Here is a 26,560-nt window from a genome sequence, read left to right as displayed (position 1 = left end):
TCTCACTTACTCAAAATACTCCTCTGACTGACCCAAGATCATTTTTCCTCTACATCTCAGACATGAAACAGACACCTGCAGCCACAACCTGCATACAGCTTTTTTTGTCCCAGAAACTAAAGCAGATTCAGGTTCTGCAGCAGCACCTCTTCATCTAATCTCTTCAATTTTATAGAGAATCTTAATTAAAGCATATACCTAGTACTCTATTTTACACATGTGAATATGCCAAGAATAGACTAAACCTCTGAATCCATAAAAACAATCCATAAAAACAATCTTGTACTTTGTTACTGCTGAAAAGCTTGAAAAAATTTCCCCATAACAACCTGAAAATACCCTGTCAACAACTTAATTTACAAGATCCAAGTCTGTTCACATGTTACTCATCATTTTTAGGTATGAAGGAGGAACTGATTCTTAGGAATCTTAGGAGCCAGCATAGAGCAAACATACCTTGCAGAACCTAAGGCTGCAAACTCCCCCTACCAACCTTCTCCTTAACATGAGCAGTTCCCTCAATATTTATTAGCTCCACTTAGTAGTGTGTTTACTCCAATAGTAACAGAAATTTTATCTTATCTTCTACAAGGCACATAAATCCACCTGATCCATTAGTATCTTCTCAGGCTTTTGTAGAAGTGCAGCATAAACCAAACAGCTGAGTCTTTCCAATACATAAGGTCAGCCAACCTGCAACTTGATGAAATTTTGAAATTGTAGCCAACTCAAAGACCTGAACCTATACCAACAATAACCAACTTCCACTTCAATTCCTTGATATCCTTGTCTAAAAACCAATGAGACACAAATATAGAGTCCTCAGGACTATACTATTTCAGAATTAAAGAGAGCCTGACAGAAGTCCCAAAGGCACAAGATGATTTTCTGATATTCTGCAGTCAGTCTCAGTTACTGCTTGCAAATACAGAGGCAAAGGGCAAACAACAGTCTACAGTTCCAGAATAATCTTCTCCCTGGTGTGCAAGAAAGTGACAGACCTGATTCTGCCTCTAGGGCTACAAAAGTAAGACTAAACATAATTTGCTTTCCTCAGTTTCTAATAAGCAGTGTGGTATTTCACATAAATATTCCTTTTACCCCACTTTGCACAGAAGCCTTGAACACGCCTGGAGGTGTGCCCTGAACAGTAAACATCACAGCAGTGGCAGCAGCACACTGCACAGCTGCCCAGGAACCCCTCCAGGTGACACAGGAGACAGAGCACCACACACTAACCTGGATGTAGAACATCATTATGTGACTAAAAGAATACAGTATTAAAGGGAAATGGTAAAGCAGAGCTCCAGGGGCAATCTTCTTGAGTTCCATCAGCACAAAATGTTGCTTCTCATCAATACACTGAAGGTATTTGCCAGTTTTTGCTTCTGTACACAGAAACTCTTTTGCTCCACTCATCCTTGCTCCTAGTCCTTCCACTGGCAATAACTGGGCCCACCCCATTTTAATGCAAAGACATCACCATAGCAAGCTGCAAATGTGGGAATTTCATTTTTAGTGCAAACTCTAATTGCAACTTGTATAGAAAGAGTTGATAGCTTCAAAACATCCTGACAACACAAGCATTTGAAAAAGCTTAAAAATATTAAGAGTGGCTTATGACACTACCTAAGCAAGCACATATCCCCTTGTAAAATAAGTTTATGCATAGACCTAATGTATACGCTTATTAATTCACTTTAAAACAACTGAACAGCAAACTGAAAGTATTGTCTGTGGTGTATATAATGCACTGTCAGTTTCTTACCAGATCAGTGGAAGCTCACTTCCAGTATTAATAGAAAGTCTAATCTTTCCATTTTGGTCAGTTCTAAACTCTCCTAAGCAACCTAAAGTATTTCATAGTTCTGCAACTTCACAAAATCACAATGGAGAAAATTGATGGAAAAATTAGAGAGCTGGATCTCTTCTCCCTTGCCACAAAAGTAATGAGTTAATGACCTGCAAGTTCTATAACACTTCTAAGTAACATATAAAAAACTAAGTACCAAAACACAGCAATGACATTTTCACAAGTTAGGATGGAAAGACAGAGCTGCCTGAAGCAGGACTTCAGAGCTCTGACCATTAGGTAACACCATTTTCTCACAACCCAGAGGCGACATTAAAGAAGTCTCATTTCATTACTTCAGTTCCATTTCCTGGTTTGGGAGCACAAGCTCATGCCATTGTTTCTCACAAATATGAGAGCAATGACTGAAAGTGACACCCAGAGCTCTGTCAGCGTCCTGCCATGAAGGGAAGCTAATTACCACATATGCAAGTCACTCACACACTGCTACATAGCTTAAATTGGCACAAGCTGGCAGAAAAGACAGACAAGACCAACTTTGACTTTGCAGAGACACGTGCTAAGAAAACAAAATGTTGCCAGAAAGGTATTTTATCTTGAGTTAATACATCTCTAGCAGAAATTACCAATATGAACTATAAAAAGAATGTTTTCATGCAGCATTCAGAGACTGACCCACTGGACACAGTATTAACAAGCAATACTGCTCTGCCATCATCTGCAGGGCACAAGAACCACTCTTGGGTTAACCAGACTCACATTTGTAGTTAACAAGTGTAAGAGAAGAATTTTTTTGTTTGTTTTGGTTTAAAGATTGCAGGCAAGGAGGTCAAGATTATAGATGATAAAGATTAAGAATTAGATCACAGGAAGAGAAGGAGATTGCAGAGCCATGTAAGAATATTTCTCAAGAATGTTTGTGTTCTGCTGAACTGTAACAAAACAACAGCTGCCACAATTATGAAATTAAGTATACCTGAAAAATGTTAATTACTCTTTCTCCACATATACACACATCCCATTTCATAGCTCATACCAACTCAACTTCAATGCACAGTCCAGGTACAAAAATCTGGCAGTAGTTTCTACTAGAAATGGAATTACAAATTTCTCATTCCAAACCTTGAAACATTCAAGCAAAGGATTTGCCTGCACTGGAGATGTGAGAGAGGTCCTTTCATTAAGGAGAAAAAAAAAAAAAAGTCAAAAACAGTACTGAAAAAAATTAGCATCTCTGCCAAAAGCTGACCAAATAGCAAAACTCTTCCAATGTTTTGTTTCTGGCAAGTAATACACCATGAATGACAGTACTTGGAGGAGGAAATAATGAAAAAGCAAAGTAAGTGCAGACTAAGAAAATTTTCTTTAGTCGTTCATGAGCATATAAACCTCTGCTCCTAATGCATCTATCTGGATAAACATGAGATCGCTGTGTTCATAACTGACTGTAGGAGAATTTAATATCAGAATTTCACTATTTTTCCTTAAATATTCTGCAGGCACCTCACCTATCATTAAATCCTTTCCACAAGTTGAATTTTTAAAAGCTTATACACTTGAAAAAAGTTTTATTTCAGTAGCATCTTTGTCTTCATAGAACAGTTTTAAGAAATAAGAACAGAAATATAAAATAAAGGATGAGTATCACAGTATAATATGCCTTAGATTTGCATACCTCCTGCCTATTCTTCCTTTAGTTCAGTCTTTTCTTGTGACTCTCCCTGCTTATGCTAAATGTACCTAAAAACTATGCAGGTCTTCTGGGGCTTAATGTTTATTTCTCCTTGGTATTTTTTAAAGGAAAACAGCATAGATTTATTTGTAACAGCAGATTTCAACAGTATCTTATTTATTTTTTGCTGACATTTTCTCCCAGAATGTACATATACAACAGTTCCCATCCAAGATGGATGCTCCCCTTTTTTACAAGGCCTTTAGTTTCCTTGTCTTATCAACAGACTTTCTTAAAATTCCACATAGCTCTCACTAAAGAACAGAGTACTGAATTAAATTCTTAGTGTCTGAACAAAAAATATGACTTTGTGGCCATACAAACTCTCTCAAGTTCTGGTACAAATGCAAGGCACAAGACAATTCAGATCAAGGAAAAGCTGAGCTGAAAGGACTGATGGTGGCAGTAGCAGACAGAATTAAAGAAGGCCAGCTCAGGAGACCAGGAGAGATAAAAACACTGGGAAAGCCTAGGGAGCCCAAGTCCACTGTCGTGTAAAAAGGGTGATGCCACCACCGTAAAATCAGGAGTACTGAGCTTTGTTTACACTGTTTGAGGCAGAGTTTGCCTGTGACTCATCACCACACTGAGCAACCCTTGTGCATTCCTCTACCTCAGATATGAATTAGCCTTTTTTGTGCTGTGCTCTCCAGCTGACAGGGGGCTCTGTGCTTCCTGTGCTTTTCAGCAGAATCGGACAGTATCCCATCACCTTGGCACTGATGCCCGAGCTCACAAACTTTCTGACTGGCTGGAAATAATAACTGCTAACTGATTTTCTTTAAAATCCTATACAAACATAAAATTCTTCACTGTTCTAAAACACTCAGAATTATTTATAATCGATTTTGAATTTTGTTCCCCTTGTAATTAACATAAGGCTTGTGTTAAGTAGTTCAGGTACTAAGGATATTTTTGTTAAAGAACTATCAGTATGTTCAAAAGGTTCCTCTTCCATCCAAGTATTAAAATTCTCAGGGCCAACACCTGCTTCATCTCTAGAATCCATTTGCATACATCTAAAAATATGATGAATCAGGTTAAAATGCTTCCAAGAAACTACATGCAAATTCATTCTTTGTCTCACTCCCATTTTAGTGCAGGAGGCTTATCTCCCAGTTGCTCACTTTCTAATATGATCCACATTACTGAGTACCTCACTTCTTCCCCCCTGCACAGCATTAAAGGATGATCCATGAGATTTTAAAACAATTCTGTTTCAAATTATTGTGCATGTAACTGATGTACAGATAAGACTGTAAAAACTATTAAAGTGGCAACTCAAAAAGCTTTATTAGAAGCCAAATTCAGTGTGCTCTATGTTGAAAGCAATACTATCAGAAAAAAATAACTATATTTTTCCAGTTAACAATAAAGGTACATAAATGAGCCAAAAGTAAAGAATGCCCTAAAACTACAGATTTCTGGAATTCACTACATTTAGTGGTGCTTTAACAGGATAATTGCTTATGTATTAAGAAACATGATACAACCATTACTGCAGAGCATACAGTGTACACACAGGCATCTGCAAAGGGAACAGATCTTAGGAAAGCTGTACATCTCTCAGTAATTTTAAGTGCTTTTGAAATCAAAATGTTTATCCCTGTATTTAAAAGGCTGTCTTTTCAGATACTCTTAGAACACTGGCTCAAAGGTTTAATTAAAAAAAGCCAGATCAGAGCAGGGTCACAGAGAACCCCATTTCACTAATTTTTCAAACATGAAATCATTATAGACAAGAATATTGCAAAGGTATTAGGAAAAGTTTTGCAAATCAAGTATGTTCTGAAATTAATTTCATATGTTTCAAGACTAATTTTTCCCCAAAAAATGTATTGTGGAGCTCTCAAAAATAAAAGACTGTCAGCAAAACTCACACCTCTACCTACAGTCTCATCTGATTCACGAATATAATGTTTCAGAGAAGCAACCAAGTCAGCCATTTCAGTTTTGGAGGTCAGATTTCAAAAAGATGACACCCTTGAGAATGCATTCAACCACTTGTCTTGTATATGCTTACACACAGCTGGCCTAATCCTTTTCATGACTTCAGAGGTGTCAATTATAATTTCCTAAGTTAGAAAAGAGATACTAGTCTTCTTATCCTAAAATCCAAACACTCTACAAAAGAGTGTTTATATTAAAAATAATACACTATAAACTATTCTTCACTCTATTACAAATTAGTTTTCTCTGCATCTTTTTGCTATGATAAAATTTTCTTATGGATAATTTGACAGATTCTGACTGACATCTAATTTTCACCATGGAAAGCAGTGGTAGGTTTTCAGTAATTTCTGGCCCAGCACAGCTGAGAAACAAAACCAAACCACTTTAAGGAATCCAACCCTCTGAGAAGAACTAATGCTCTAAAATGAAAGGTTAAAAGAATATGTTTGAGTATTTAATGGCGTGTACCTCTCTATGGTATCCTAAATTTGCTTTGCATAACTGCCAGCTTTAACAAAGTATTATTCTTATGAGACACCAAAGTAGCAACTGTAGGACCAAGGAGATGTTATGACCCAATGCCTCCACGCAAATAGCATTAATACATTAGTACTAACTGGGAATCTCCAAAAGGTGAAAATTCAAAATCCGTATCAGATGATCTTCAAAGACATTGTCTAGCCTTGACTTGAAATCTTTAGACCTGTCAGTGATAATTTCTGGGAAGCAGCAGAACATTTAACAGTTGAAGAACAATGTCAATGTCTACTCGGTGGTCTTGCTTCCAGACATGCAGCGGTGCACATCTGTGCCTGAAATCCTGGCTTTCAGAATATTGAGGCACACAGGATCTTTAAGCACAGCATTATCATTGCAGTGGCTGGGCCCATCCAAGCAGAGGGGCAGTGATAACTCAACTTTCCTGGTGTGTATAGTTATGCTGCCCAGGGACACAGCTAACCTCCTGCTGTGAGAAAGCCCATCAGAGCAGACAAAACTTTAATCATGCAAAACCTCACATTTAAACAACAACAGCCTCAACATACACTTTAATCACAGAATATAAAGCAAAAATCCTCACTTTCTCTGCAATAAAAAATGGGTAAACAAGATCAATAACAAACCTTCAGGCTGCCCGTTGCTACCAATGAATACAGCTTGTCCAAAAATCAGAAGTTAAAGATGACAAAACACTGTTTACAATTCTGACATTGACACGACTCACAGAAAACATAATTCTTCAGAAACCAGTCTGTCCATAACAAAACGCTGACCAATGGAGCAGTAATTTAAGACTGAGATATATATATATATCTATATATATATATATATGCTTCAGGAAAACACTACTCAAGTCTTCATCAAATACAAAACTCCAGCCACGTATTCGCATTTAATAAAATACCCTGAAAGCATTACACAGCTATGCTGTGTATGTTGTAGATGATATTCTCAACTGTTTGCAAGCTTATGACTCAAATTAGAATCCATGTAGATGTTCCCTATTAGGCACAGAGGACATGCAAATTACCAGCTAAAGCCTTGTTTCTCTGAAAAAAACATTAAAACAAAGATTTCTCTATGACCATTTATTTTTCATTGCAGCTTGAGTTACAAGAGCCAGAGGCCTGCACAACTGCATGACAAGCACTGTGAAAGTCTCTAGAAAGACACTCTCTTGAAGAGTTACTGTTTAAAAACAAGATCCCATTCACCCAAGATCAAAAATTTTATCAAGAGGTTCAGGAGACACAAAAACACGTCTACACACACTTTGGGACTGATTTTCTATTGAAGAAAATCATTCAATAGAAAAAACAACTAAGAATAGGTACGCTTAGCACATCACAAGAATATTTTACAAGACAATCCTTCCTTTTGTCAGCTTTAAGCAAAAAATACTGTCATTTTTACAGAGTAGACTAACCCCATGAGATGGAGCAACGAATTTTATTCTCGCGTGGCCAAGAGCAAGTAACACCATGTGGGTTCTTACCTAACTGCTTGGCTGCAAGCATACACAGAGGAAAAAAGAGCTCATTTAGTCTCAACCTCTCCTTCCTCTGAGGCCACAAAGCCTGCTTAAACAATATACTTCACTCCTAACACAGCACAGACTGCACCATGAGCTGCTCCACATCTCTGAGCAACTGGCACCAGGACTAATGGAAAAGTCCCACTAGCTGAACTACACTCCACCCTACAGACATCAAGACTATCATAAGTTGGTTTTATATTCTAATAGAAGACTCAAAGAAAACCCTCAAAAATTTAAGTGATTTTTATTTTAAAGATGGACTGATTTTTGATTTTACAATCTAACAGCAAAAGCTGTATTATTTCCAAGCATAATTTTTAACCTTTTAATTTTACTCTTTTGCTTAGTATATAAAACTGCCTAACATACATGGAAAATTGTACATATCAACCCCCAAACAAAATTCACTTCTATAACAATACAGTGTAGCAATTAAAAGAAAACTTACAGTGCGAGCACATTTCCAAAGGGTAGCTTGCCTCATTTCCCTGAAACACAACAAGAAAAAAGAACAAAGTTGCAATTACTCCCAAATTTGCTTTGAGGAACTATTTAAATTTCAGCACCTTAAAAATCTCGGGCAATACAAGCATACATTATTATTTAAAATACATATTTCACACCCAACAATCACAAACCGTGTTTTATTTGGATAGATCTATGTTACAAAAACATACAAAGAAATATAAAACCATTAAAAGGTCTCCTTAAATAAGAATTCCCATGAATGTCAGTTCACATAATTACGACAAGAACATCAATCCCATATTCTAAACTCAGAAAAACAAACTCGCTACTTATGTATTGATCGAATGCTACTTTTCAAGTTAAAAATATTTAATTTTAAAACGTCACAAAGTCGGCTTTACCATTTTATCTCATAAGCAGAAAAAGACATGTTCTTATGAATTTCAATGACAAATCTTACTCAATTTGCATAAGGAAAATGTATCAAGTTTTCTTCCCTGAACGACCTGCCCATTTCCCCAAAAAGGATTCACACAGCAAGAATTACACAAAAGAGTTTTACACAACCACAAACTTCGACATAACAGTTTTACATTTAAGTATTTTTATAATGTACTCTTAATATGTTCCTGCTTTGTAACTGAATGGAAAGTCAAACTAAGACTTTAAATCCTTGCTACACAACAACACACTAATAGCACAAAAATCTTAAAACTTTGAGGGTATCAACACTTTAAATTTGCACGCAAGAAAATCAACAAGAACTACTGCAATATAAACACCCAAAACCACTAAAACTTGGTATTTTCCCCCAAATGCCTCACTCTGAGCCAGAGATCACAATACGCACATGCTTAATGACTTTTCTGAATCCATTAGCAAAGGAGCAGCCAAAAAACTGAAGAGATTCATAAACACTTTCAAAACAAATGTTTTTAAGGGAGTGTGTTACACAAGAAAACAAAGTGTATTTCAGATGAGTCTAAAACAATCAATTCAGCAGCAATTCTCTTATGGTGTGGAACACAAGGGATTCCACAGCTGAGTGCTTGCAAAGAAAGGCTCATCAAAATTATACAAAATCGAACAGAAACAGAGAAATTACTTGACAGAAGTGGGGGGGAAAAGGGAAGAACTACATTTAGTTAGAAGCTAAAATGTGATTGCCATTTCCTAATTAGAACAGAACGGGGCAGAACAAACATCTCGTGAATCTGAACATGTCCAAGAGGAGATGTGGTGGTGCTGTTGAGGGGAGTTTGCATTTTTTAAATCTCAGGAACTCACTTTGCTTATCCCCCACAATCCACAGGCTGTCTTGCTTCTTTAAAAAATGTTCACACATTTGCTTTCTAAGTAAGGCAGCAAAAGGTACAGCCTTAATATCTTCTCCAATGTCTACTTAGAGCAAGACAAAGCAGCAGAACAGAAATGTAGATGAGGACCATCAGGCCACTAAAACATCAAAAGCACATCAGGGATGTTCTTCGTACTGACTAATTGCACTGTGGCAGGGAATCCAGGAGAGAAGTGCCACATAGAAAATATTGCATGGAACCCAACCAAAGTCTTAGGATAAACAGCAAAGACCCAAACAGGCAGCAAAAGACTAGTGTATGTATATGAATATAAAAGGGTAGGGAATCTATAATGGGAGAAAGCAGAATTTTGAGACAAGAAGAAACAGGAACCAGGGGATCCAGCTAGGCTGCTCAAGACACGAAGTCATGAAGAGGCAAGAAAAACACCAGACTGGAAGGCTGCAAATTAAAGGAGAAAGTTGAATTAAAACCAGTGCATTTATGCACATGCACATAAACATACAAACTTAACTGCTACTGTTCTGGGCATTTACATCCTTGTTCAGGTCTTGGGAGAAAATTAATTTCTGGTACAGGCTACCAAAATTAATCTGCCTAAAGACACATAAAATGCTTCTGAAAACTGAACAGGACAAAACTAAAAAATGGGACTGTTCTCAGTTCATTAATTGAGTAAGGAGCCTTACTATGCATCTATATGCACACGCTAAGTCATAAGCAAGTTATCTAAATGGAGTAGCCTATAAAAATATTTGGAGATCGGGGAAAAAGTGAATAAATTTCAGCTTAGCTTTTCTTTGAAACAGTTACTGCTAAAAAAAGTGTTCAGAATACTTACCTATCCAGGACTGGATCCTGGATATCTAAAAAGGTAGAAAAATCTAGTAAATTACAATGTAAAAATGTAACAAATGATTATTCAACATTTTTCACCTAGTATTTAAGTAAAGTAATTGAAAAAGTAGTTACCTGCTATTGAGGCGTTGAATATTCATCTTCACAGAAGAATCCAAAATTCTTATAAGATTTGAAAGGATGTTGGGGGAGGGGGGGAGTTGATATAAATAAATATCTGAACTACTCATGCCAAAATTTCTGTTTGCACTGTTGTGACCTGGACAAACACAAAGATGGTGCTCTATACCAAAGCTTGATCTTCACAGATCAAGAGGAATGATTTGGTCTCAGGGGCAGGCCTTTTTTATCATATTTCACAAGCAACAGTACAAGAAGGTTGCTTACTTGTCCTCAAATATATTCAGTATGTGAATATGCTCTATGAGACAGGAGATAAACCATGAAATGCAAGCACTAAGTAGGCTGAATACTCTTCTTGTTTAAGAAGCAAGGATGTTTAAGAATAGGCAGGCAGTAAGTAAGAATGGAAGGGCTAGAGCTACATCCACATTCATGTGATCAGAAAAAAAGCAGGGGGGGAAGCACAGCTACATCATTAAGCATCAAATAAACCCTTCAAAAAATGGGAAAGAAAGCTGGATACATTTTCATACACAGTTTTAATGCAGAGAATTACCTAATTTTAACACCAGATGAGGAAGCATTCTAAAGAACACGAAAAAATACACTTTGTGATTGAGTGCACTAACAGAAAATTTGAGCTACTACAAAAAATCACTCTCTCTCAAGCTGCACCAGTAGAAAAAGCAGCTGAAATACTACAGATACTTAGAATACTCTTATCCTTTTAGAATAGTCTTGAAATATTTTTAAATGCTGTTAGAAGCCCATGAGTTCAGTCCCAGTTAAGCAGCCACAAAATCATGACATGTTGACAAAAATAATTACAGGTAAGGGGAAAGTCCAAAATCTACAAATAGAAGGTTGACCCAATTCTGAAAACTGCAGAAACACCAATTTCCTAGAGAGAAGTCAAAACATATCACCAAAAGAGTTGATATGACATGCAATGTGTTCCTTTAAGAACAAAACTGGGTTTTATAATTTTCTATGAAGTATTCTTTTCTCCTTTCAACAACTGTGCCTTTTTTGCTAGGTAAGAAAAGCCTCTTAATGGACTTCAGTAATTATATCTTCTGTAAATTTTATATATATTATATATATATGTGTGTGTGTGTGTGTGTATTGTAAAAATCTTTCTTGTTGTTTTTTTCCCTGGCAGTTATTTCAAATACTAATCACTCGTTCTTCTTAAGATCAGTTTTGTACATGCTGCTCCAAGGTACAATAGTTAAAGCAATTATCTTGACAAGTTTCCTCTTAGTGAAAGATATGAAGATCTGTGGATAGAAAAGAAGAAAGGAAATCAGTAATTAGCAAAATTAGTAACAGAATTTCAATTCTTAGCTACAATTGTTTATACAAAACAACTTGTACACAGACATCACACTGCAAAGCTGTTCTTCAGCATATATTAGTAGAACAATATTTCTAGGTCTGATTATGCATTACTTTTCTGCATGGTATGCATCTTTTTGTAAATAGTTCAGAGTGCTAAATTACAGCATCAGCCCTCAATTGTTTCCTGCTTTTATAAAAGCATAAAATGTGTTCAAATGCCAGGAGGTGACAATTTCACCATAGGACTAATCTCAATCCTACAAAGGGGGTGGGGGTTGTGTGAGTCACTAAAAATGAAAATTAATTCTTGGTCAGTTAATCAGAAAATTAATTCCTAATCTTTCAAGGAGTCTAATTTGTTTCCACAGCCATGCAGTTAATTCAACAAGGGGAAGAGTGGTCTCCTGATCTGCTTAGTACATGTACAGAAGTAATTGTACAAGATTTACTTTCTGCAGCAGCATACAAGAGCAATATAAGTTGTACTTCCTTGTAAATTCCCTTAAATATGCAAACTGCCTTGTCACAGCACTGGCTATTCCACCTCTGCACTAGATGTTTCTGCATTTGTGTTTTTGATGCAAGGGCACCTCTTGGGGTGCTGGCAACACAATGTATGTTGTGCTTCTTGCATCTGCTTCTATACCTTCTACTATATGCTACTAATTACCACTGCTAGCAAAAGCAGGAAATTTCAGCAGGGAAGTGAAACAACCCAAGCCATGTCAGCTGGGGACCAAAAACTAGGCATTATCAAGATAACCAACTTCAATTCTTAATTACACAAAATGCTAGTTTCCACCATCTCCTACTACAACTCAAAAGAATGGGAGTATTAAAAAGAAAGATGAAAGCAGCTGGCAACTTGCATTTAAGAAGGGCCCACACATAAGACCCTTTTCTCCCTGTTACAAAAACACAAAAAATGCTTCTCTGTCTTTTCTCATTCTTCTCCATACCACCAGAATTAATGATTAATGACAATTACCTGTTGCAGAGAATTCTTCCTCCTTCTTCGAGTTCATTTTCCATGTATTGTCAGTTCCATAAAGCTTTAACAATGAAGAACTGCTTGGTGAAAAGAAGTTTAATTTGGTTGGGTTTGTTTTTTTTTTTTTAAACGATCTTTGTTTAACAAATTACTAGAGCTTTGGCTGTCAGACGTTGGTATTCCTCATTAAAAAACAGCAAGCAAGTAGGCAAACTAAAAACGATGGTATGTGTTTTCAAGGCTCTAAAAACTTCTGCATGAATAGAACATGCCACATAGACACATCTACAATGTTTTAAAATAAATTTCACAAAAAGCCTAAAAAGCCTTAAGCTACTTTAATATTTGAATTTCCAAATTAAATGTTGGTCACAAAAATACGCAAGATCTCACCTACTGTAATTTATACATTTTATATAGAACTTACCAGAGAATTAAACAGTAAAAGGAATTTACATCAGCACAGACAAAAGACACACAAAGTTTCTGTAGATACCACAAAAAATATGGTTTAAAATAAGAAAAGCAAGAACAAAATTTCAGAGCAAAAAAGCAAGAAAAATACTTTAATCTACCCTGTTCAGAAAGAGTATGAATATACTTCTACTTGGCCTTTTTTGTAAAGTACAATGAGAAGAAAAAACCTCAAAAACCCTTGAACAAACTACTCAACACAGAAACACTGTGCCAGTCCAAGAGGGGTCTATGAATCAAGGAGAATATGCCACTGATTATCTTCTATTTAAGAATATGCAATTTATACACAGGAAAAGGAAACTTGTAAAGGCAATGTTATAGATAAGACCACCAGGGAATTAGGCATTTGTGTTTTGACTTGGAATAATTAAGTCACCTTTTAGGCTTTTTATTGCAGGCCGTAAGCAAATCCACCTAAAATTGGAATAGTTATCTGTTGTTTAAAAGTATTTCAGGCAGAGAGAGTGCAACTCCCATAAATACTTCCACCTGGAATTAGCAGTTCTCCAACACAAGACTTCTACTCAAAGAAAATAAATCTACTTCTGAGGTTCTTACAGTTGTACTAATGTTGAGTTAGGTTTTGCAAAGCAATAATTAAGCAAAGCCATGAAATTAGAAGACATTGAATAAGAAGGCTAGTAGAAGTTCAAGCAACTTAAGAGCAGTGACAGTTTCACTGTTGACCCCAATTTCTCAGCCTGTTTTCTAATACCATGTCCTAAAGAAGGAATTAAAGAAATACGTAAGAATTCATGTAAGGTGACACCCACCTCACATTCAGTTAAGCTCAAAAATTAAGTATTTCCTAGCAGTAAGCTAGACTACACTTGCCAATTTTGCATTATATTCTCAGGTCACCAACAAATCCAGTCTATCCTGAAGCTAGGACAGTATGACAGTAGTTTAACATCCAAGACATCCAAGATGAATCCAGTTCAAATGACCATTTATTGAGCCTTCATGACTACACTACAATTTTCACCACCTCAGCTCTGCTTACATTCATTCCATTTACTGTTGTAACCAAAGCCCATAATATTTCATAGCCATTACCTTGGCTATCCAAAAATCCAGTATATTTTCTGGCACTGGACTGTCAAATCTGGGCACTGTGCTACCCTTTAGTGCATTCAGTTACCCACATGTACAATAGAAGGAATTGAAGAGGAAACAAACAATCAACAAATCCTTACAGGTTATACAGAAAAGTCAAGGATTAAAGTCAAGGGAAATGGAAAAGGAAATAGAGAAGCCACAGTAATGGCAGCAGGTAAGTAGCACAGACGTCAAGTGTGACAGTAAAAAACCTGGGCATTCCACTGGTATTAAAGAGTTCTATTTCTTATTATTTCTTATTATGAACACGACCCTAACAGCTAGAATTAGCAACATATATTGAATTTACAGAATGGCACAAGTCATAAAAAAAATCAGTTTTGGTATTTCTTTACCAAATAAATCTTTCAAATATGCAAAAAAATGAACAGTATTTTTATGGAAGAGTATCCATAACTTGTTTCTTTAATTCTTTAGTCAGCCAGCAACAAGATGCATATTGCAGCAATATATTAGTTATTTTCTCCTGGACCCCTGAAGATACAGCTACAAAAGCAACCGATTAAATTCATGAACTGATCTTAAATGTTGGTATTTAGATTATCTTGGGTGCAATCACACACTACATGCAGAGCAATCTGTCTCTATCATCCCAGTCAGCCTGGGTTTGTGCAAGGCAGGCCCTGCTTGACCAACCTCATCTCCTCCTACAGCAAGGTGTCCCACATGGCAAATGAAGGAAAGGCTGTGGATGTCATTTACCCACACTTTAGGAAAGCCTTTGACATTTGTCTCCCACAGCCCCAATTTTTTGGAGGAATTGTCTGCACACAGCTCAGATGGGCCAGGAGTTCACTGTTTAAAAAAACTCCCCAGGATGGCCAAGCCAAGACTGGTAGTGAATGGAGCTGCATTCAGCTGAAGGCCTGCCACCAGCTCCCCAGGGCTCAGTTTTGGAGCAGGTCATATTTAATACCTCTGTCGATGATCTGGACAAGAGCATCAAGAGTACTCTGTCATTTTGCAGATGACACTATGGGAGTTCTGTTCTGCTGGAGGTAGGAAGGCTCTGCAAGAGGGATTTGGACAGGCTGGATCAATGGGCCAAGGCCAATGGTATGAGTTCAACAAGGTGAAATGGCAGCTCCTGCCCTTGGGTCACAACCCAGGCACCACAGGCTGGGGGAAAAGTAGCTGGAAAGTGGCCCAGCGGAAAATGACACAACAGTGTTGACTGACAGCAGCTGAACACAAGCCAGTGTGTGCCCAGGTGGCCAAGAAGGCCAATGGCATCCTGGCTGGATCGGGAATAGTGTGGCTGGGAGGACCAGAAACATCATTCTTCCCTTGTACCTGGCACTGGTTACACCTCAAAGCCTATACCCAGTTCTGGGCCCCTCACTTCAAAAAGGACATTTTGGTACTGGAGTAAGTCTAGAAAAGGTTTGGAATGTTAAGTCCCATGAGGAGCAACTGAGGGAGCTGGGGATGTTTAGCTGAGCAAAAAGGAGGCTCAGAGGTCATTTTATTTCACTACGACGCCCTGTAGCCAGATGAGGTTCAGGCTCTGCTCACAGGCAACTAGGAAAAGGACGAGGGGAAACTGCCTTAAGCTGCACCAGGGAGGCTCACATTGGAAAAATCTGTGAAACAGACTGCCCAGGGCAGTGATGGAGTCACCAACCCAGGAACTGTTCAAAAACACAAGTGGACATGTCACTTTTCCAGTTTAGCTGGCATGAGCGTAACTACTCAAAGGTTGGACTTGATGATCTCCGAGTTCTTTTCCAATCTTAATTCTCTGGTTATTTTATATCTTCCTTTGAGCTTTTAACAGTTCCTTCAGTATACAGACATAAAGGGGATATATTCACAAACACAAGTATTATTCCAACACTGGTTCTACAGAAGTTAAAAAACCAAGAAGCACATTTTTAATGGCCCAGATAACGTAATAAAAGAAGTGCCAAATGCTTTAGAAGTCAAATAATCTTTTCTCTTCGAAAAAATAATCTAGAAGAACTGGAAAAACATACACATTTCATTTGGGATTAAAAAGAAATCTTACAATTATGTTTCAATCACACATTGCTGTCCAATCAATTTAAGGTTTTCTTTAAATAGGTAGAAGCATTTTCCATTTTCTGGCAGGCATAATTTTCAAGAGGCTACAACTATCTAACATAATACATCCACAACTCACTAGCATCTCTGTTACAATTCCAACCAGCAGTTTAAAACCAGTGATGTAAGCCAGCCAACATACTCTTCTATTCCACTTTATGTTTGTATACAGCTGCCATTTAGACACTACAGCATATGCCAATCATTATCCCTTGAAGTTTTATAGTAACTTTTTGTAGACACTTTTAGTTACATTTCTTGCAAAATTTACCCAAAATCTGATAAACAACTGAATTTGTATCAGTGCTCAGTTTTTATGTAGGATCTTAAAGGTGAAACCATAAAGGTACAAAAAGATAGGTCTTACAGTTGTTGTTAATATTCTAACTCAATACCTCACCTGAATATTAATCAACAGCAAACATCAAGGAAGGCTGTAAGCACTTTACATGGACAAAAGAGGACACTTCATGGGAAAAAAAAAATCACAAACTCAGAAAATCAAACAGCTTCTTTTAACTTACCTTAAAAAGAAGATTTCAAGTTTTAAATGTGATACCCCCAAAGCAGCCTAAACTTTTAATCCTGCCTCTAAAGACAATACTCTGTGACCTTCAGTACTGAAGGAACTCAAAAAAAGATTAATACCTAATTCTTCAATATATTTAAATTGCAGACATCACAGATAATGAACCAAGGCAAAGGGGATTGGTGGATTTGGGATTACAGCAGAGATCAAGTCAGGTTAAAGCTGTTACAGCATCCTGGCATTGCTTCTTTCAAGAATGCTGAGTGTTATAATTCCCTTTGCTACATTAAAAAAAAAAAAAAAAGTCTTATTTTAAAAAACAGGCAAAAAAAAAAAAAACAAAAAAAACCAAAACCCAAAATCTATTTTAGATACATTTTACTCCATTTGCTCTTAACAAATTAAGTGATGATTCCTTGGAAGACTCTTCCCTCTTGCATGTATGTCAGATTCTACCACTTCCCCTTTCTGAATACAGGAAGAAAGAAAGACTGTCCAAGTCTTAGGAAAAGCCCACAGTTTACTCCTTAGTCACCACCTAATCCAGTCATGTCTCTGCTCAAGCTTTATCAGTCATTTTAAGGGAAGCCCCTTGTGCCCTGACTGGCAGTTGGCCAGTAACTTCTACTATGCTTTATTTAAATCCTTCACTGTCCATGAGTCTCCTCTAATGTGAGATACTAACGGCTTAAGGCCATCACAGTCAAGTAACCATTCTATGATATCACAGGGAAGCCCTAAATCAGTGAAGCACAAATCAAACCTGAAATTAGAGATGGCCCCTGTTGCCAAAGCCTCTACCAGACAGAAAAACAAAAGGTATCAAGAGTGTAAGTTGTAAGAGGATTCAGCCTTTAATACACCATTTGGCTTTATTAAGGGAAACAACAATAAAAAGTGCACCTATTCAAATAGAATAAAACTACTTGTTTTAAATTCCAATGTTTTGAATTTCAAGTGTTCAGGACTGAAAATCAATCTATTAAGTCTGTCCACTTACAGCAGGGATTATATGAAATATATTCATATACATCAGTCCCATAGCATTCCCTCTCTGAACTCAGTTGCACTTGCTAAGCTTCCCGCAAAAATCTAGACTTGTATGAACTTAGAAGTATGATTAAGTGCTTGGTTTAATCATAGATCTGTACATTCAGACACAAACACTAATTACTCACCTGCACTGTCTCCCAGAAAAAATAAAAAATCATGCAAGACAGAATGAGACATACAGACCCAGCAGAAACAACAAAGAACAGTTTGTTAACATGTTTAAGAAGAGAGAATGGTCAAAGATAAAAGCAGTTTTACTACAAAGTCCTTTTCCTGAAGTTGGAGCACAAAAGAAGCCATGAGGTCAGAGTGCACATCCATAATATCACTTACTAGGTATGTATGTATTCCCCCAAATTATCTCACACAAGTTTGATGTATACATAATAAAAATGTAAAGGATAACTAGATTGCTATAAACTTAACTCAACTGTTCCATCTGAAATATGTGAGACTATTCACATTTTCTGTTCTGCTTTATGATCTCCCTAACAGAGCTTGCAGAATGTCAGACAGACAGATAATAAACAGTGCTAGAAATAGACATAGTGAGTTTTTAAAACTAGGTAAGGCAGAGAATAGATTGTGTCACATCTAGAAAATTAACAAATTAATCTTGTTATTTGAAAGGAAAAAGCAAAACCTCGTATGTATGAGAAACCATAGACAATAATAAGACCTCTCATTGTCAAAACTTGAAAAAACATTGCAATCTGTTAATAAAACTTGAGAGAAAAAGAGCAACAGGAAGAAAAGTATTAACTTTATGAGCTAAGGTACATTTCACATTTCACATTTCATTTTTTGCAGTTCCCAGCTGCTACTTTTTAGCAGCAACAACCCAATCTGCTTATCCAATCACTTCAAAGCTCGCATTTCTAAAGCTTGCATCACACTCAAAAATTCTCAGAACCTTGTAATTATAGGTGCATAAATGAATAATGAACTCTCTAAAAGTCAAGGAAAGGGTTTCCCAGGAGAATTCTGAAGAAACACAACCTTTAATAGGGGAAAAATAAAATTCTGCCACCACTAAATTGAAGATCTGATGCAATTAAGAGTTCACAATGGGATGTCTTTGGGATTAACAGGCTGCTCCTCCACTGCTTCTGGAGAAGTCACAAAAACATTTAAGAGATAATAATTATTTGCTTCACTTAGGTTAACAGACCAGTTTCACCTACAAAACTTCTTTCTAGGTTTACAACACAAACTGAAATCAATTCATTCCTTTATCTAAAGGAGAGACCATGGCAGCTGTCCTTTTCAAATTTAAAGACAACTGCACTGGTTTCTCAATCAATCCACACCACAACTGAGCTGTTACATGGACTAACCTCATGCTAGTAAAAATGAAACCAAGACCATACTGTCCAGAACATTTGTAGTCCAAGTACAAAACAAGGCAGAAAATACAAACAACTGCGAGAGAAAAGACAAATCAATAAGTTACAAAAAAAACCCCATAAACCTGAAACAAACCAAAAATCATTACACGTAACAAAAGCAGAGCTGAGGAGCATTGGAGAGCATTTCAAAGAAAGCAGCTTTGGAGGTATATAGTGTAAAAGCCTACCTAAAGAGTATGGGAGGAAGCATAAAATGAGACTGAAGACTTGATAAAGTGACTGAGGTATCCTGGGATTTTCAGAGTTAAGAGTCAACATCTTAATGAAGAAATTACATTAACTTACATTTAACAAGATATTAAAGAGAAAGAATAAACCAAAGCATATCACACAGATCTTTTTTTTTTTTTTGGGACAGTACTGGATACCAGACATTTATGATCTCCAATTTAATCACTTCAGTAGTAGGAAGGTTTTTCCCCCTTTGTTGGTGAATATGAACACAGAAAATACAAGCAACTGCAAACAGTAAATTGTGTCATGTTCATGGGAAAGAACAACTTCAGATTTGGAAAAGTAAAGTAACACAGAGAACAAAGGAACAAAACTTCATTCAAAACATTAGACCAAAATATGCAAGCATCACCGAGAACCTGGAAGAATTACAGAGTCCCATAGTTTTCACCAGAAATTAGGATTATTATACATATCATACTCTGACAAATGAAGAGGGACAAAACTACCCAAAATACTCAAAAAATTCATTTTTTGCAGGTAAATACCTAGTAGGTAATTAAAGCTCCTTCAGCTTCTGTTTTTCTCCACAACAATTTGAAGATAAAAGAATTTTTTCCCCAGAACACAGACAATACTCCAAACTTCCACTCCAACACAAAGCAATAATAACTTCATCACTGGCTGACCTACATATAAATAGGAACAGAACAATTACTTTACAAGAAGATATTAACTTGACCTAAAACCATATTGAAATATAATTTGCTATCTATATTCTCATGAGGCTGCTTTTAATTGGGCCAATTTAATTCTCAGCATTTCAAGCACCTATAAAACAACAACAAAAAAAATCCCAACAGAACTAGGGAGCTTCAGCAAACAGCTCTATATAGACCTATCCCTGTAAAAACTCTGCCAAGTTAACTCTTATTTCAATATCCCTCCAAAATTAACAGTCAAAGACTTATATTCTCTGTAATAATTCCTAGTCAAGCACTCTTGCCACTGGATTGATGAATAGTGTGAAATACAAGCTTTCTTTTCTCTGCCTTGTTTTTCAACCACACTTAATAGATTGTGGAAATCACAGTCACTTAAGGTATAGGACTTGTTATCATGCTTGCAAATTTAAACTTCTTTTTGAGTAATCCTCAAAAACACAAAGGCTATCAGTATTTGTAGGATCAAAAATTACATCTTAAAAATATGGGTTGTGATACCTCAAATAAGAAACAAGTAAATATAAGGATGGCTCAGTGTTCTGAACTTCCTGAACTTCTGGATTGGCTCATACCAAGAAGACATTTACCTCTGAAAGCCTGAACTCCACAGGGAGGAAAAAACCCAATAACCATTAGATCATTTTCCTACAACTACACTTCAGCAATGCTGTGAGCATTAGGAAGGAGTAAAAATGCTTCCCTTTGCAGAGGATTTTTCCAAGAAGCAGAAAATGAGCTACAGCAGTCATAGAAACCCAAGCAAAGAAAACAAATCTCCTCCCTAATTTCTGCAAGAAATGGCTACAGATTCTTGTGCCTGATTAGGCTGAGACAAATATTAAAGATAAGAACTAAGCTAGAAATGACATGTAGTATGTTAACCTCTGACAGGTGATGAACATACAAATTACTATATGTGTTAATATATAATTATATAACTAGTTACATATATTCATTAATGTTACATAATTAATGTATTTCTTCCTCATGTAGGTTCCTTTCCACAAACTGTTAACAAACTTGAGCAAGGAAGATCGCTATCAGTTAGAAAATAAGTTTAGGTGGCTTCTTTTTTTAGCAGAGTTTAGACAGTAGATTCACCGCAAATGGTATTTTTAGAGGGCAAAGAAAACAGCAAAGAAACATTACGAGATTACACTGCATCATATAACAGTATTATGCTACTTAATGTAAAAGACTCTACTGCAGTTCAACATTGCTCCCTATTCACAAAAGTAGGTTAGAAACAGTGAAGAACAACATGACCTGTACATCTTTTTTTACCAATTAACTTTCCTAAGTTTTTAGATTTTGACAGTGTATTCAGTCATGTGTTAGCTGCAAAGGCTAAGGCTCTAGGAACAGCTGCACAGGTACTATAAATTAATCTGAAAAGGTCTGGAGCAAAAAAAAGATAATGCAGCCCTACTGCACACAACAGTTTAGCACCAGTTTTAACAAACATCCTTGAGCAGGGAAGTGTACGTACCAATTTAGAAAGCATCAGTAATTCACAAGGGCTCTACCACAATGGGTTAGAAAAGAGTCAGGAAAGTCACACAGCTCAGTGTACAGCACTGCACAGAAACATGCTGCATAAGCAGATGCTGTCAGTAGCCTTTCTTTCCACATAAGAAACTTATAAACAGTTCAATACCACTTAGGAAATCAAAAAGGGAAATCCAAGTTTGAAGGGAGATAAACACCTTATGGCTGCCCAGAGGAAACAGTACAATTTAAGAAAAGATCACAAAGTAAGCAAAATGTCATTCAGGATCCATCATAAAAGAGGCTGAAGAACATTGTGAAGAGTTGTTGTGAAAATGACACCTACCTCAAAACAAAAAAGATAGTTCAAAATGGGATTTGATTTCACAAACTGTCGCAAACAAAAAACAATCAAGGAGGCAAAGATGCAGAACTGGGCAAGAAGTGCTAGTTAATAAAGGAAGAAGCAGGCTCTGCTGAAGGGGAATTGTTGCATAGAAACAGAATCTGAAATATAGAGGTTATTCATATTCTCAACCAGTTAACACTAATCTAATTTTGTCTTTTTCACTAAAGGAAAATAACTTAATCAGAACTTACAGCTGTCAGCTAATAAGTGGAGACATTTTAACAAGTTCTGGTTTAGTTATGCTATTCAAAGATTCACAAAGAATAAAAATGAATCATATGGTTTGAAAACAGGGCGTACCAACACAATGATCCAAAACAGAGGGATCACATCCATTGCAATTATCAAGAAATTTACAAAACATTAAACAGGTCTTTTTGGTATTATCAGCTTCCTTATTAAACTGAACACTTAATTTCCAGAACTCAAGAATTTTCCACAAATTAGAAACGGGTTTTCTGAAGATGCATAAAAAATTTCCAGAGTCTTTCAATTACCACAGATTTCCCAATAAAACTAAAGCAAAATGAAATGTAATAAAACACAAAAAAACCCCAACAAACCAACAACACAAATGCTTTTAATTAAGGTTTTCCCTGCTATGGACTATCTGAAACCTTCGAACAGCTTTCTTTTTAGAAACAAAGAGCTTCTATTTAGAAGAATATTTTAGGTAAAGTTCTTCAGAGCAGAAACTGGCTTATTTCTTACGTACAGGAATGTAAATATTGTGTATCAAATAGAGACATTTGTCATTTTTGCTGCAAGCTAATAACAGGGTACTCAAAGGATTAAATTAGAAGTTCAAAACTATTTCAGTAGCTTATAAACATTCACATCAAATGTTCGAGGATTTATCCAAACTCTAATTACCAGAATAGTTCTAATATCTCTAAATAGAAGATTCACAGCACTTGCTGAAGATTGCTTAATCTTGACAGAAATCAAAGCTTATTAATTGCTGTAACTGACGATAAAACCAGAAAGAGTGTCCTGAAGAGCCACAAATTTTCTTAAGTAGTAAATGCACATAAAGTTGTAAATGTACATAAAAGCAAGCATAAGAGTATACACAATTCATTAGAAAAAAATACTGGTATTTATAGGGTTTACAGGTTCCAATATAAGTCTAGTAGATGCACCTCTACTGATGTACCCCTGAATCCCGGGGATTTCCAGTGATGATTACCAGTTGCTCACAATCAAGAATCCAGTCCAAGGCACTGTACAAACACTGACAACTGTGCACATGATCACAACCCATCCACAGAACCACAGGCCACCATCTTTCTGCTATTCACCACCTTATCTCTTCATGTGCCATACTTTCAAAAATTTACAGTTTGCAAGCACTGAGGCAGTATATAATGCATACATATTTGCCTACCAGTGTTTACGAACTGCAAATCAAAGAACACTTGCAATTTTAAACAAAGAGTTTTAACAGCTCTTTGTGAAACACTGGGTAACAAAGATTGACTTAACACAACATTTATGGCACTGCACAGACCCTACATAATACCTCAAAGAAAGTAGATAAAACTACTAGTAAAATCCATCCGTTCTCTAAAACAAATTTTTCTGGGATCTTTAGTTATTCTACTGTAGAGCAGTATACTATTACTACATCATTACATAAAAATGCCTACATCTAAACCCACCATCTTCTCACTCTGCTCCATTTTAGACCCTTTTACTCACATCTCTTGTTTTCTCACCACAAAACGACATCTGGCCACCTTTTAATTCACCATCCAAATTTTTTAAGGCCTTTCAAATGAGAATTTTTTCAGAACTGACCTTTAGCAAAAGTCAGCTGCACCAACACTGGAGCTGCACCATAACATTCAAGAGTACGCATGATTCAAACTTACTAACCTTCCACACTTTACATTTACAAATTACAGTTATCTGATTTTTCAATGAATTCTCTGAAAATCAGAAAAAAAACAACCCTAAAACACCAGTGGTACCTACTGCAAATGCTTTAGTCTTATTGATAAAATAAGCAGCGCTTTGAATAAAATATTTCAGGAAAACTAACACTGCTTTATAAGAATCACTGTAGCAAACAGGTATTTCATTTGATACCTTTGAGCAGTTATTAGAGTACCAAAATAGTCTACTTGAGTCAAATATAAAAATCAAGTCTATGTATATATCTGAAATTTTTATTATCACTGCTTAGAAGTTCTCCTATTTATCAGGGGGTTTTTTCTAGACTCATTAGCAGATCTACATGCAATCAAGCTTTAATGTAACAAAATCTGTGAAGAGTCACTTCAGCTTTATCAACAAAACTGACCCATGACTGCTCAGATGCCACAGTGCTAAGCCTGTGAGCAGTGGCTTGATACTAAATTAAACTTCCTAAGGGAACATCTTACATACACAAGACTGAAAAGCTGTTCAGCCATCATACCTACAAAGTACATGAGTTCTTCACAAGCTCAGGCCTGAACCATAGCCATGGAGTTTATTGAAAAAGAAACTCAATGACAAACCAAACAACTCCTTTTAAAGTCCTCTCTGTTAGCCATAGTGTCATTCAGCAGAGGGAATTCAAGTGACTTTTATCAACTTCAGTGATGCTATTCAGAACCTACGCAGTCAGCAGTGAAAAAATAGTTTTGTCTTTTACCAATTATTAAAAAAAACCCTAAACATCCGATAAATGTACACAGAGATATATGGTAACAACAGAGAAGAGATAGAAAGAGTCCTGTAGTTTCCAGCTGATGAAAATAAGGGGTACAAAAATCTCAATATTTGTCACAAATATATTAGATGAAGAAAAAGTTCCACAGCATTTAAAGATTATCCTAGAATTTTATTCTTGTGCGAATCACAGCCGAATGCACTTTTCCTGTAGCTTGGTTTCTTCCCAGAAGCATATCAACCCTTGGCTTCATTTCTGGGCTATCTGTTGTCTGATTCCTTCCTCTCCTGCCCCTCCCAAACTCTGACTGAATTGCTTTCATAAATGTCTTACTACATTTTTTAGTTCCTACCTTACCTAAGTAAGACAATGTTATAAACTATTTTAACTTTAAACTGACTCAAGCTTTAGGTCTTTGCCTCAAGTTTGCTTAAAAATGCTCATCAACCCAGACTTCACAAATATTCACTAACTGACACAACCTGTTTACAACTTGGAAGCCAAGATTTTTATTGGTAGTTCATAAGAAATGCTGCCTTTAATCCAATGCATTTAATGGGTTTCCAAGACTTCTTGAATGCAGTTAAGGATTATTTATATCACTAGATTTCTTCCTTAATTGTGGAAGGGAGTATCAATAGCAGGGCCAAATGACTGTCAAGTTACAGGCGAGTCAGATATAGTCTCCAGCCGGTTTGTACCATCAACACAGTTTTGCTGAAGCAGTTAAAGTGCTTGCAGAAACACAAAAAGCACCATCTGAATAGAAAAAGCCAAGTAAAATACAGTTACCAAATCAAAATTTTCAAGTTAACCAAATGTCAAAATTAAGTAGAAACAACACTCTAGAAATTACTTCATTTGAAAGACAAGGATTTTATTCTTAGACACATCTGAAACATCCCAAATTTCCACAGACTTTTGCCACTCAAATTACATATGTAAGACCTGAATAGAAAGAAAAGACATCGTTTAAGCTTAGCCCTGGTTAAGCTCATGTCAATATTACTAAATACATTATTTCTTCCAGTGACCAAAAATATCTAGCTACATCATACACCAAGTAGAATACATATATTGCTTCTAGTCCTGGACTCTCCCAGAATACTTCAACTGGTATACCATAAGATCTATGTATTACAGATTAAAAGATGTAGGTGCATGTCCAAGACTTTCACACTTCATCCACCACATGACGGCAATCTCTGTAGCTGACCTTTCTGACACTGCTGGTGTCAAGACTACTTTAGGCCACTGGCAACTAAGAAACAGAGTAGCTTTTACAGCATATTAAAGGCCCATCTCCAGCTCTAACCTCTAAAAGCAGCCACTTGAAGTGACTAAAATGCTGTTACAAAGATGTTGGAAAGAAAGCAGCCAGTGTCCACTGAACACTATCCCATGCCCTAAGCCCAATGGACAATGCACAACACATTTTCTAATGGCTGCATTTTAAGTCTCAAGACTCTTAAATTTGTAACAGTTAATTTGATTTAGACATATTTACAGTCCAAGCCACAAACCCACATTTTCAGTATCACATACTAATGCTAACTTCTAAACAATAACAAAGACCTTGGATAAGTTTATTACCCTGCCATTACCTCAACCTGTTCTATTTGCAGAAGAAGCATCACAAGAGAACAGCAAGTTAAATTCTTAGGGTCTCTGAGAAAGAAAGAACATATTTAAGTAATTTATATAATCATGTCAGCCAGTAAAATTCTAACTGTTCCAGGAGTTCCAACTTTTCTGTATTTTAATTAACATAGGCCTGCAAGTCAAACAAGATGCTTATTTTCCAATGGTATCCTGCTT

The 26,560-nt window shown here is 36.4% G+C and overlaps 2 protein-coding genes and 1 long non-coding RNA gene across 3 annotated transcripts in view; 1 reads left to right on the top strand and 2 right to left on the bottom strand.

Annotated features, from left to right (window-relative positions):
- PPP3R1 (protein phosphatase 3 regulatory subunit B, alpha) overlaps positions 1-26,560 on the bottom strand; it is a 37,766-nt gene that overhangs the window by 6,470 nt on the left and 4,736 nt on the right. Inside the window, exon 2 of the mRNA XM_079297616.1 lies at positions 7,985-8,024. Coding sequence (XP_079153742.1) covers positions 7,985-8,024 — 40 coding nt within the window. The remainder of the gene's footprint in view (positions 1-7,984; positions 8,025-26,560) is intronic.
- Positions 11,414-13,543, bottom strand: LOC306797943. The gene is made up of 3 exons (XR_013773237.1): positions 13,064-13,543; positions 12,634-12,713; positions 11,414-11,584 (listed from the first exon to the last, which is right to left on the bottom strand). It is a non-coding gene; the product is annotated as an uncharacterized lncRNA (long non-coding RNA).
- The window catches only part of APLF (aprataxin and PNKP like factor), a 90,371-nt gene continuing 90,179 nt past the window's right edge, over positions 26,369-26,560 (top strand). Inside the window, exon 1 of the mRNA XM_079297597.1 lies at positions 26,369-26,378. The gene's annotated coding sequence lies outside the window, so the exon portion shown is untranslated. The remainder of the gene's footprint in view (positions 26,379-26,560) is intronic.

This window comes from Erithacus rubecula (assembly GCF_903797595.1).
Source record: "Erithacus rubecula genome assembly, chromosome: 2".
Taxonomy (NCBI): Eukaryota; Metazoa; Chordata; class Aves; order Passeriformes; family Muscicapidae; genus Erithacus; species Erithacus rubecula.
Note: the sequence above shows the minus strand (reverse complement) of the source record. Positions and strands in the feature narration are given on the sequence as shown.